The sequence below is a fragment of the Sapajus apella genome, unplaced genomic scaffold (genome assembly GCF_009761245.1).
Source record: "Sapajus apella isolate SASKATOON/1434 unplaced genomic scaffold, GSC_monkey_1.0 scaffold135, whole genome shotgun sequence".
Classification (NCBI taxonomy): domain Eukaryota; kingdom Metazoa; phylum Chordata; class Mammalia; order Primates; family Cebidae; genus Sapajus; species Sapajus apella.
In genome coordinates, this window is record NW_022437075.1 from 1,161,749 (window position 1) to 1,175,395 (window position 13,647).

At 37.8% G+C, this 13,647-nt stretch overlaps 1 protein-coding gene and 1 long non-coding RNA gene across 2 annotated transcripts; both read right to left on the bottom strand.

Moving 5' to 3' along the window:
- Positions 1–1,607: 1,607 nt before the first annotated feature.
- Positions 1,608–3,487, bottom strand: LOC116540000 (vomeronasal type-1 receptor 1). Its single transcript, XM_032263299.1, is given in 4 exon segments — positions 1,608–2,761; positions 2,764–3,186; positions 3,189–3,253; positions 3,366–3,487. Coding segments are annotated over 4 exon segments (1,140 nt in total). The 3' UTR covers positions 1,608–2,231.
- Positions 3,488–6,150: 2,663 nt separating this feature from the next.
- Positions 6,151–6,944, bottom strand: LOC116539947. The gene is made up of 2 exons (XR_004264238.1): positions 6,745–6,944; positions 6,151–6,432 (listed from the first exon to the last, which is right to left on the bottom strand). It is a non-coding gene; the product is annotated as an uncharacterized LOC116539947 (long non-coding RNA).
- Between the last annotated feature and the right edge of the window lie 6,703 nt (positions 6,945–13,647).

Here is a 13,647-nt window from a genome sequence, read left to right on the forward strand (position 1 = left end):
GAACCCAGGAGGCGGAGGTTGCGGTGAGCCGAGATCACGCCATTGCACTCCAGCCTGGGTAACAAGAGCGAAACTCTGTCTCAAAAAAAAAAAAAAAAAAAAATACTTAAAATTGGTTAGAAAGGACATCTTTATTTCCTATTTTCTGCTTTTTTCTCAGTTTTTACTTTTACTTTAGATACAGGAAGTACACATACGGGTTTGTTACATAGGTGTATCATGTGATGCTAAGGCTTGAGATACAATTGATCCTCTTACTCAGGTAGTGAGCATAATACCCAATAGTTAGTTTCCCACCCTTTTCCCTTCTTTCTCCTCCCTCTAGTAATCCTCAGTATCCATTGTTTCCTTCTTTGTGTCCATGAGTACCCAGTGTTTAGCCCCACATACAAATGAGAACATGTAATATTCAGTTTTCTGTTCTAGTATTAATTTGCTTAGGATAATGGCCTCCAGCCGCATCCATGTTGCTGTAAAGGACATGGTTTTGTTATCTTTATTACTGCATACTATTCTATGGTGTATAAGTTCCAGATTTTCTTTTTCCAACCCACTGTTGATGAGTACCTTGGTTGATTTCATGTCTCTACTGCTATGGTAAACATACAAGTGCATGATTCTTTGTGATAAAACAATTTATTTTCATTTGGATATTTACCCAGTAATTGGATTGATGGGTCAAATGTTAGTTCTGTTCCTATTTTTCTGAAAAACCTTCAAACTGCTTTCCACAGTGGATGAAATAATTTACTTTCCCACCAATAGTGTAAAGGCATTATGTTTGCTTCACAGCCTCAACAGTATTTGTTGCTTTTTGACTTTTTAAATAACAGCCATTCTGTCTGGTGTGAGATGGTTTCTGTTTATAGTTTTGATTTGCATTTCTCTGGTGATTATGGATGCTGAGCATTTTTTCATGTTGGTTAGCTGCTTGTATGTCTTCTTTTGAGAAGTATCTGTTCATGTCCTTTTCTCCTATTTAAATGGGGTTATTTGTATTGTTTATTTCCCAGTTTTTTGTTTAGATAAAACTAGCTGATAAAAATACTCTGAAAATAACTTACATACTGGTATGCTGGCCATGTAATTAATAATGTATTTTCTTTGAAGATTACTTTTAATGTAAACTGTAATAACAGATCTAAGGCATATTAATTGAAATGCATACATTAACTATTAAAACAGAAATAATTTTTTTTTTTTTGTATTTTTTTTTTTAGTAGAGACGGGGTTTCACCATGTTGACCAGGATGGTCTCGATCTCTTGATCTCGTGATCCACCCGCCTTGGCCTCCCAAAGTGCTGGGATTACAGGCTTGAGCCACTGCGCCCGGCCAAGAAATAATTTTATAAGGAGTATTGACATGTTTACCCACCCAATTGATTCCTGCCTATAATTTATCTTTTTTTTCTTTTTCTTTCCTTTTTTTTTTTTTTTTTTTGAGACAGAGTCTCTGTTGCCCAGGCTGGAATGCAATGGTGTGATCTTGGCTCACTGCAACCTCTACCTCCCAGGTTCAAGCAATTCTCCTGCCTCAGCCTCCCAAGTAGCTGGGATTACAGGTGCCCACCACCACGCCTAGCTAATATTTTAGTACTTTTAGTAGGGACAGGGTTTCACTATGTTGGCCAGGCTGGTCTCGAAATCCTGACCATAGGTGATCCACCTGCCTTGCCCTCCAAACTGCCTGTAATTTATCTTAAACAAAAGTAGGGATTGTGCAGCTAGCCCTGTGTTGTTATCAATGACAATTCTCATCATGTTCCTTTCCAGACTCACACCCTTCTATTCTTCCCATTTCTCTACATGAAAACCATTCAGTGTTTCTCTCCAACCCATGACAGTGCACATTTCTTTCTTACAAGAGGATTTTTTGGATGACTTTTCCTGTACAAGAACATCTGAATCAAACTATACTTCAAAAATATTTTTTAATCTACTATGATTCTTCATAATACAAAATAAACTTTCTACTAAATCCCTAAACAAAAAAACTATTCCATTAACCTATTTTGATAATTTCTGAACTTTTCCCCAAAGAATCTAGCAGTTAGATTGAGTGTTCTTTGTATAACAGTATCCACAATATTCACTTTTAGTCCTACTATAAGATCTACATGGAAAGAGACATTATTGCCCATATGTATGTTGGCATCATAAACTAACACAACAATTTATAAATACTGACAAATACTGAAATATATGACTGAATTTGATGAAGAGAACAGACTCATGGCATGGCAACCAGATCTGGAAGAAGTGTTTTCTTTGTCTTACAGGCAAAACAGAAATGAGAGACATGGGTGTCACTGAAGATGAGCACAAAGGGGCTGAATGCTGGAAAACAGGAGGCCACAAACACAGAGTTGTCCACTATCCACCGACCTGGGTTTTTAAAGTGAGTCATCCAAACTGTCAAGATAGAGTGGACCGAAAAGAAGGCAAAAAAGGAGCTCACCAGGACCATGATGGTGCATATGGCTCTGGCCTCATGAGAAGGTCCGGAGGAGAGTCTGTTGCTACAAATCTGCTGGACTCGTTGCTTATGTCTGTACAGGACAAAGACCATGGAGCCATTGGCCCACACCATGAAGCCCAAACTCAAAAAGTCAGGGGAAAAGTATATAATTGTATGTAAAGTGCCAACTCTTTCTGGCATTGCCCAGGAACAGACTCCATAATTGTTTTTCACACTAAAGTTTTTGCTATCCAACGGACCGTTTACAAGAAAAAGAACACTTGTATTTATCAAGAGATGTAAGACCAGCAGAGGAAACAACAGAAGCCAATGAACTTTTGGGATCAAATTTTGAGCTCCAGCTACCTGCATATACTGGGGTCAAGCTTAATCGCTTGGAATCCATTGAGGAGGCAGATGGTGCTGAAGGAAACTCCTGTGCCCACTCTGTGATTAAAAAAGACAAGCTTACATCCAGTATTATCCAGGAAATATTTAAATCCAAAAGCTGCCATTGTCTGAGGTATTCCTTTAGAGAAAAGGACCAAGGAGTTGGCTAAGGCCAGTTAGTTGAGAATGAGGTCCATAAATCTCAACCTGTTTCCAATGAGCCACATGAAATTATAAAAACAAAAGAGAAAGGAATTTCCCAGTATCCCAACTCCAGTTTGAATAAGGAAGGTGATCCCTGTTTCTAATTTTCCAGAAGCCATTCCATCAATATCTAGGGATGCTAATTTTCATTGAAGTCAGAGGAATCAGGATTAGGAAAATCAGAAAGTGTCTTGCTGTCACTAGAGATAGTTTTCAGTGTTTATCCTAAACTTATTTTCTCACTTTAAACAGATTACGTTTTTTGCTTATTTGCCCAAAGGCAATTCATAGCAACCAGCATTGGAAAAAAACCTGTGTATCCATCTGCAGGGAAGCAGGTGAATGAATGTCGGCACACTGCACAGGAGTTGTGCACCACTGCAGAGATGAATGAATGAATCTCTGTGAATAGATACAATAATTTCTGGAATCATGCTAGTTTTGAAGATATGAATTTGTTCCAGTACAATTGACATATTAAAGACCATATGGAGCATAAAGACTTTTATGTCTGGACATGGATTATTTTCTTAACAAGAAAAACTAGATTAATGCAGAAAACTGCACCCTATTGAACCATGCTGGAAGAATACACAAAACGCACAAAGCAAACATATAACTGAGTTCACCACATATTATGAGCTGCACCCATATACACCTGGTTATACAAGTTTCTGTCTTATTTTAAATATCTCTTCTTTTACTACTCTACAGCAACCAAAAGCTGTAACCCTTCTGACATCTACTTCTATGGCAAACTTCAAGACTTTTAAAGAAAACTGCCATATTTATTATAGTATTTATGTCTTCATTAACCATTTACATGTGTAAAGTGCACTACCATATTTATTAGCCTTCTGTCTTGTTTTTACTGATGATATTTTTGTGTCCCATTAATTTCCGTTTTTCACTGTTGATTTTGTATAGCTCAATAATTTCTGTGAACAGTATATGTTGCATTATACCAAAAGTGAATGTATGATATTTTTTCAGGGACATATTCTTAAGTGAAAAATGCATGGGTCAGAAACTTGTCCAAACTATGTTAAAGTACTTGAAACTAGTAGAGACATATACATATAGGGACAAGAGTGATATGTTGGAGAGACAGAAATGGGAGTTAGGCCTTTATGAAACCTTTTTTTCTATATCTTCAGTTTTTGCAAATGTAATATTTTACATAATTACTAATGTTGAATCAGAATAAAAATTTAAAATCAACAAAATCAAAATCAAAATAAAATAGTTTTGTGTCTACATGGAAAACAGTCTTCAAGTGAGTTGAAACTTAGGGGGTACATGCACTCATAAACACATACACACACACACACACACACACAAATGAGTATAAATAAAATTAGGAAAATATTAAAATGATAGTGAATATATCAAAATCAGTATCATCATTGTGATATTATACTGCAATTGCCAAATGTAACCACGGGGGGAAGTTGGGCCATGTGTAAAGTTCTCACTGAGTTATTTCTTAAACTGCTTGTGATTCTAAAATTATTGTTAATAAAATAGTTAAAATGCTCAGGAATTCCAAAATTATTGTTAATAACATGGTCAGTTAAAATGCTCAGGGATATGTAAGGCAAAAATAAGGCATTATAAATCATTGTCCGTCATTATGTTTTCATACACATCATTGGTGTTGATGCATGGAAACAAATAAATAACCCTACAATATAATTGGTAAACAAGTATTTTGGCATAGGGCAAAGTCAGTACAAACACTAACTCAATGAATTTAAACTCTAAAGCATATACTTTTGAAGAGAATCAATATTAATTTATGTGATACAGTTATGTGCCATATAACCTCATTCATATCAGTGATGAACCACATATAATACAGTGGTTGGAGCAGTAGGCCATACCATATATCCTAGGTAGGCAATAGGCAATTCCTATCTAGGCTTGCATCTGACAATGATAAAATCACCTAATATTTCTTAGAATGTATCTCTCTCATTAAGTGATGTATATTTTATTTAAAACATATATTTTGTATGATTTTACATTAAGAAATCTAGACCTCATCAGATAACTCCATAGCAGTGACTATGACCATTGAGCACCCAGATTCTTATCTAAATCTTATCTAAATGCCATTTTTCTGTTTCTTTTGTTTTCTTTTCTCTTTTCTAAATGCCATTTTTCATGCAAAAAAAAAAGTATCTTGAAAATAAATGCTGATTGCAGGTACATTCAACTCAAAAACTCTTAGTCAAATAAAAAAAATCTATGATGTTCTAGAAACTCTGGGCTTACTATCTGGGGAAACAAAATTCAGTAGGCAGGGGATTCTATTGCACAATATTCACACAAATCACCAATCAAAGAAACTGTAACTCCAAAGATTTGAAACTCAACATATATGTTATAAAAATAAATGTTATTTACATATATATTAATAATTAATTTGTAGGCTGGGTGTCGTGGCTCACACTTGTAATCCCAGCACTTTGGAAAGATAAAGTGGGTAGACGACCTGAGGTCAGGAGCTCAAGACCAGCCTGGCCAACATGTTGAAACCCTGTCTCTAATAAGAGTAGAAAAATTAGCCAGGTGCAGCGATGGGCACCTGTAATCCCAGCTATTCAGGAGGCTGAGGCAGAAGAATCTCTTGAGCCCAGGAGGCGGAGGTTGCAGCGAGCCAAGATTGCGCCACTGCACTCCAGCCTGGATGACAGAGTGAGACTCTATCTCAAAAAAGAAAAGAAAAGAAGGCCAAAGATTTGCTGTCTATTGGAAATATTATTTACAAATAATAAAGTAAAATAAATTAATGAAGGATAATTAAATTTTGGGGAACAACACTAAAATCAGGTAGTTTTAAGGGAATATTGAAGCATAAAATACTATTAAAATATTAAGATTAGAGATAAGTGATAGGATAGAATAATTGTACCCCAAGATCAAACTCTAATGTAATTTTAATTTCCAATAAAATAACTTATTTAACAAACTTGTAATCAAAATAGTAATTATCTAAATTTTCTTTATATTTATGAAAAGTAGTTTTAATAGGTAAAAATTAAACACAAATGAAGAAATTGTTTACCAAAATAAAACAAAATAGAAAATTAAGTAAATGGCACAGAAAAGAAGTTTGTAAAACAAAACTTACACACATACATACTTTGATATATATAAATTATCAATTTGTGGGGAAGTTGTTTTAGAATATGTTATTACAATATTTGGATAGCTAATTCAATTAAAAATAGAAAAATCTGACTTCACAATTATAAATAAAGTTTAACAATACACTGAATCTAAAATACAAAGATAGACAAACCTCTGAGGTAAAAGTATTGGAGTGCTTTTTCAGAGTTTGGGGTTAAAGAATCATTATCATTCGTGGTCCAAACTGAAGGCCATTTTATGTCAAAAGAAAAGCATAATAATACTCTATTAGTAGAAATCATATTAAACAAACAAAATTAAACACAAAATTATTTAAATATATAAACCTAAAAGTTATTGACTATAACTTCAGTAATGATACTAACTAGATGAATATAAGACCAAAAACAAATAATGGAAAACATAAAAGCTGTTCTTAAAAAAAATATAATAATATGCTTCTAAAAGTTTGTTTTGCAAGTGAGCAATCGTGTATTTCACGGACATCAATCAGGATCTTTGACAAAGGGAATATACAGAAAAAATAATCACTTACTCTAGGTCAAGCAGGTGGAGTTCTCAAAGCTTTTACTGCATGTATACAGTTAATGAATATCTGAAGAATCCTCACCAACTGCCAACAAGGTTCTTTCTGAGGATTGGGATAGATAAAGAGGAGGAAGATGGTTATTTTAAAGTAAATATTCATGTTGACTTATACACCCACTGCTTTGTCAAAATATTTATAAAAATTATAATTTATAATGCTAAAATAGAAAAAAATAGGAACCAAATTCATATGGAAATAAATTATAGAACTAGAACACTGAAACAAAATAAGAGTAATAAAAAAGAAATGGATCAGGAATTATCTTAAAGATGAATCAGAAATAAATTTAAATAAAACACATATTCGTGAAAAGATGTGTATGAGAATATAAAACATTTGCATGAATTGGATTGTTGGAACGGTACAAGACTATTAAGGTTTTATAACCATCTGGTTACATTTCAGCATAACATTTGTATTTTAGACTATTAAAGGCCCTAATTTGTACCTACTTCATGATCTTATTTGCCATATGCATCTTTACATAAAATTTTTATTTCTGTAAATAGGAGATAAAGGAACTTCTCACTGATCTGAGAGATGCTATGAACAGCCTTCCCCTGATGATAGAAATTTAGAGACATTTTATTAAAGTCTGCATTTGACACCACATGCCCGTGTTCAAAATAAAACAACAAAATGCAACACACACCAGAGACTATCACACAAGTACTAAGTTTCTACTCTAGTGGAAGCCCATGTTAATTGTCCTATTACTCCCCAAATGCCTGTGTTCTGAAGTCTTTCGTATGAGTGCCAAGGGATACTATGTTTATTGAGTAGAAAATCATGTATATATGCTTCAAAACACCATGTTATACATGACAAATACATATAGTTTTATCTGTCGACTTAAAAAATAAACAAGAGAGAAGTTTCAGAGAGAATATAATTAAGTGGAGAGAGGGGAGAGGTCAGGGAGTGGTGCAACATATGGATAGCAGTAATTTGGCTGTGGATTCCTCCAGGAACATCTTTCTCTTTGGTATGTGTTTGTTCCTATTTGTCTACTTACCTATCTTCCTATCTATGTATCTGGCTAGCTATTACCTAAAAAGCATTTTAGTTTTTATTTCTAGCCAGGGAAGTCTGATTTTTTAAAAAGTATTTCTGAATTTCCTGAAAATTCCTTCTAAATATTAAATGCTTATCTGAAAAAAACAGTTATTTACCAAATTTGGATCTGTTTTGTGGACAGTGGGTGCCAGGTCAGTGTCAGTGCCAGAGTGTAGAGGCATCTGAACCTGAGATAAAGGTTTGGGATTCTACGATCTCATCTCCTTGCTGGGAAGTGATTATCATTTCACCTGTAATTGCAGTGACAGTGTCTGCACAGGGAGTTGAGATTATTTCTGAGAACATATGTGCAGACTGAAAGTTCCTAAAAGCTATTAAAAATTAGTAATAAAGATATCCAACAAGAGTGGCAGGAAGAGATGGGGGAATAAACTTTTGAAATATGAAATAAGCAAACCAAATCCCAATGAGAGATGAACACAGAACATAGATCTAATAAGTGACAGAAGAAAACTAAGCATGTGTGTATCCAGGATTTTTAGTAAATTGGAAAATTTTGTCTCCAAAAAATGATTCTTTTCTATTCCTGAGAGCACTGAGAGTAGTGAAATTGAAAGAAGAGATGGTCAGTCAGTAGAATTAGAAACTGTATTCATGGCCGGGCGCGGTGGCTCAAGCCTGTAATCCCAGCACTTTGGGAGGCCAAGGCGGGTGGATCACGAGGTCAAGAGATGGAGACCATCCTGGTCAACACGGTGAAACCCCGTCTCTACTAAAAATACAAAAAATTAGCTGGGCATGGTGGCGCGTGCCTGTAATCCCAGCTACTCAGGAGGCTGAGGCAGGAGAATTGCCTGAACCCAATTGCGGTGAGCCGAGATCGCGCCATTGCACTCCAGCCTGGGTAACAAGAGTGAAACTCCGTCTCAAAAAAAAAAAAAAAAAAAAAGAAACTGTATTCATAATGATCCAAATGAGCATTAAATCTGTGTTGCCATATTTATTCAGTATTTCACCAAATGTTTTGGATACATGTTATAGGCATGTTTCAAGGTATATGGAATAGATATATCAGTATACGAAACATGAACTGTAATTGACTTTCATGAAATTTACACCATAGTTAATTGAAACAGCCAATAAATAATTCATCTACTTTATTAAGTAGCATAGTAAATATCAAGGTTCTGTAGAAAATAGAAGATTCAGAGGCCGGGCGCGGTGGCTCAAGCCTATAATCCCAGCACTTTGGGAGGCCGAGGCGGGTGGATCACGAGGTCAAGAGATCGAGACCATCCTGGTCAACATGGTGAAACCCCGTCTCTACTAAAAATACAAAAAATTAGCTGGGCATGGTGGTGCGTGCCTGTAATCCCAGCTACTCAGGAGGCTGAGACAGGAGAATTGCCTGAACCCAGGAGGCGGAGGTTGCGGTGAGCCGAGATCGTGCCATTGCACTCCAGCCTGGGTAACATGGGTGAAACTCCGTCTCTAAAAAAAAAAAAAAAAAAAAAAAAAAGAAAATAGAAGATTCATAGACTGCAGGTGGTGTTGTCTGGGACCCACGATTTGCCGCAGTAGGAAATTGAAGATCAGTGTTAGGATTTACAGTGAAAACGGTATATTTTTTAATTTTTAACTTTTGTGGGTACATAATAGGTATATATATTTATCGGTTGCATAAGATATTTTGATACTGCTATGCAATGCATAATGATCACATCAGGATAAATGGGGTCTCCATCACCTCGACCATTTAACCTTTCTGTTAACAAATAAACCAATTATAATTATTCTCTTTATTTTTAAATGTGCAATTAAATTATTTTTGACTATAGTAGCGCTGTTGAGTTAGCAAATACTAGGTCTTATTCATTCTAGTTTTTGTATTCCTTAATCATCCCCACTCACCCCCACCCCCACCTACCCTTCTCAGCCTCGGGTAATAATCTTTCTATTTCCTTTTTTGAGACAGGGTCTACCACTGTCGCCCAGGTAGTACAGTGGAGTGATCTCGGCTCACTGCAATCTCCACGTCCTGGGTTCAAGCAATTCTCCTGCTTCAGCCTCCCGAGTAGCTGGGACTACAAGCGTGTGCCACGACGCCCAGCTAATTTTTTTGTGTGTCTGTGTGTATTTCTAGTAGAGACAGGGTTTCACCATGTTGGCCAGGATGGTCTCGATCTCCTGACCTCATGATCTGCCCGCCTCGGCCTCCCAAAGTGCTGGGACTACAGGCGTGAGCCACCGTGCCCGGCCACATCCTTCTACTTTATGTCTCCATGAGTTCAATTGTTTTTATTTTTAGATCCCGTAAATAAGTGAGAATATGCAAAACATATCTTTCTGTGTCTGTCTTATTTCACTTAACAGGATGACCTCCATTTCCATCCGTGTTGTTGCAGATGAGAGATCTCATTCTTTTTATTGCTGAATAGTACTCCATTGTGTATATGCAACATCCTATGTTCTGTGCAACTTTCTTCTGCGTGTCATATTTCAAAATCCGGAAGATAAAGGTATTGGGGTAAACAAATTACATCTAAATAAATAAAACAGGGCTTACGTTGAAAAACAGTCATTAGAAAAAAAATATATGTAAGCTTTGTTGCAGAATAAGAAGAGTTGGGTGAATGACCAGGGCACGCAGCACTCACCTGAGCGTGGTCCCTCCGCTAGGCCAGGGGAGGCGGCCGAACGCGGCGGGGGTGGGGGTGGGTCTTGGGTAAGGCAGTTCCTATCCCAAAACAGGTGCGGTCCACGGTAGGTGGCGTCACCGAGCCTCAGAAAAGAGGGGACAGAGTCTTCCTGCCCGTTACCTCTGGCCAACCCAGGGCTACGAAGCTTCCAGTGGACAGAGCCCACCAATGAAAAGTTTGCCCCGAGGCCGACGCCAGAAGACCTGCCCAGGTGCTCTTTCCTCGCACGGAAGTGCCCTTTTCTCCCACGGAAGTGCCCCTCTCCCGAGCCTCTCATTGGCTCAGTGCCGCCGACCCGCGCGGTGTCTTCTGGGTAATGTGGTTCTCACTGCGCCATCGGTACTGGTGGCGGTGCCGCCCCCGACTTCTGGGCCTGTCCCAGGGCTCCGCGAGGGACGCTGGGAAATGGTACCTGGCGTCTCTGAAGACACAGCTGAGTTTCACACTTCTTAAAGGAGACGCATCCAGATTTCCGTGGAATGCACTCTGCATCGAACACAGAAATGTGTAGAGATGGCCGGGCGAGGTGGCTCACGCCAGTAAATCCCAGCAGTCTGGGAGGCCGAGGCGGGCGGATCATCTGAGGTTAGGAGTTAGAGATCAGCCTGGCCAACGTGCGGAAACCCCGTCTCTACTAAAAATACAAAAATTAGCTGGGCGTGGTGGTCCATGCCTGTAATCACAGCTACCCCGGAGCCTGAGGCAGGAGAATCCCTTGAAGCCGGGAAGTGTGGGTTGCAGTGAGCTGAAACCGCCGCATTGCACTCCAGCTTGGGCGACAAGAGCGAAACACCGTCCAAAAAAAAAAAAAAAAAAAAAAAAAGGAAGGAAGGAAGAGAGAAAAAGAAAGAAAGAAAGAAAAGAGAAAGGAAAGAAAGAGCTGGGTGCGGTGGCTCACGCCTGTAATCCTAGCACTTTGGGAGGCCGAGGCGGGTGGATCACCTGAGGTCAGGAGTTCAAGACCAGCCTGGCCAACATGGTGAAACCCTATCTTTAAAAAAATAAAAAATAAAAACAATTTTTAAAAATTAAAAAAAAAAAAGTAAAGAAAGAAGGAAGGAAAGAAGAGAGAAATATGTAGAGACGCAGTACTTCAGATGGTCCCCAAAGCTGCAAAGCCGAATGAACACACATACCATAATATCATTCAGACGCAAGTGCATCCAACCATCGCTGGGATTTAATAAATACTGTCTTTGGTGCTCTTCAAATGCATGCAGACTGAAGTTTTAGAATCAGGTGAAGGAGCTGCAGTGTTAGGTCAGGGCTGGGAGACAAAAGACCAAAAGGGCAGCCACAGGGAACCCAGGAGGGAGCTGCAGTGGCTGGAGGCAGGTGCACAAGGCCCTGCAACTTTGGTTTCCTCAGCGATAATGTAGAACCAGTAATTGTGTCCTACTCTGGGAGAGTTGTTGATTTACCTGTATAGTATTTCTTACTTCATATCTTGTTAAATATTTAAGTATATTTTAGAATCTAAGACCTATCTGAAAAGACTGAGGTACCACGTGTCATTTTGCTCTAGGACAGTGACCACAGTAGTCACAGAGAATATTTAGAAAGGGAGCATCTAAACCTTGAGATTATTAAAAAGAAAAAACTTTTAGACAAATTACGTCTAACCATTTATTTAAAAGAAGAACGATGCATTCAAAACGAAAAGAAATTCTGAGAGCTCTGCTACTGTGAGGGGAAGCTTTCTTTTTATAGATCCACATGATGCAAATCTTTTTATAGAGATGCAAAGTAGAACCTCATCTGATTGGCTTTGCCTTAATTGGGTATAATTGAATGGGAGTTCCTACTGGAACACTAAGTGACTGATTGGCTATTTGTGATTGGTTGAGGCTCATTTTTGTTTGTTTAGTTAAAAGACGTTATCCAAATTAAATTGAACAGAGTTTAATTGAGCAAAGAACTACTGGCCAATTAGGCAGTCTCTGGAGCCAGTAGGCTCAGAGAGACTCCAGCACAGCCACTTTGTGGAGGAAGATTTATGGACAGAAAAAGAAAAGTGATGTACAGAAAATGGGCCGGGAGTGATGGCTCAAGCCTGTAATTCCAGCACTTGAGGAGGCCAAGGCAGGCTGATCACTTGAGGTATGGAGTTCAAGACTAGCCTGGCCAACACAGTGAAGACCTGTTTCTACTAAAACTACAAAAAATTAGCCGGGTGTAGTGGCACATGCCTGTAATCTCGGCTACTTGAGAGGCTGAGGCAGGAGAATCACTTCAACCTGGGAGGCGGAAGTTGCAGTGAGCTGAGATTGCAAGCCATTGCACTCCATCCCGGGTCACAGAGTGAGTGAGACTCTGTCTCAAAAAAAAAAAAAAAGATACCGTGGATTCCCTGTTAGCTTTTACCATGTGGTAAGGCTGTCTGAATGCCTTCTTTGCATCTCCCTTCAAGCCAGTATTGCTCAGCATACTCAAGAGTTACAAAAACAAAGTAAGTACAGCAGGGCAGGCCATTTGAAGATTTTTTTTTTTTTCTCTAAGTGAACTGAAAAACCATGACAGGGATTTAAACAAGGGAAGACAACCTGTCTATATTTACTGTTAATGAATTATTGTAACTATTGTGCTGAGAACTGTAGAAGCTGGGAGACCTTTTAGAAAACTAGTACTGAAATTCAGATATTGGACCTATGGTTTACAAATATTTTCAACCATTCCATTGGTCACCTTTTTATTTTCTTGTTTCCTTTGCTATGAAGAGCCTTTTAGTTTGACATAGTCTGTTTATTTTTGCTTTTGTTGACTCTGTTTCTGGTATCATATCCAAAAAATCATTGCTAACATCAATGAGAGGGAGGTTTTTTTCTATATTCTCTTTGGGGAATTTCATGGTTTCAAGTCTTAAATTTCAGCCTTTAAACAATTTCAAGTTAGTTTTTGTGAGTGGTGTAAGATAGATATCCAGTTTTATTCTTTTGCATGTGGATATCTAGTTTTCCCAGCATTTATTGAAGAGATTATCCTTTCCCTATTGTATATTCTTGACGCCCTTGCCAAATATTAGTTTAGCATACATACTTGAGTTTAGTTCTGCTCTCTTCATTCTGTTCCATTAGTCTATGTGTCTGTTTTTATGTCATTACTATGCTGTTTTTTTTTTTTTTTTGAGACGGAG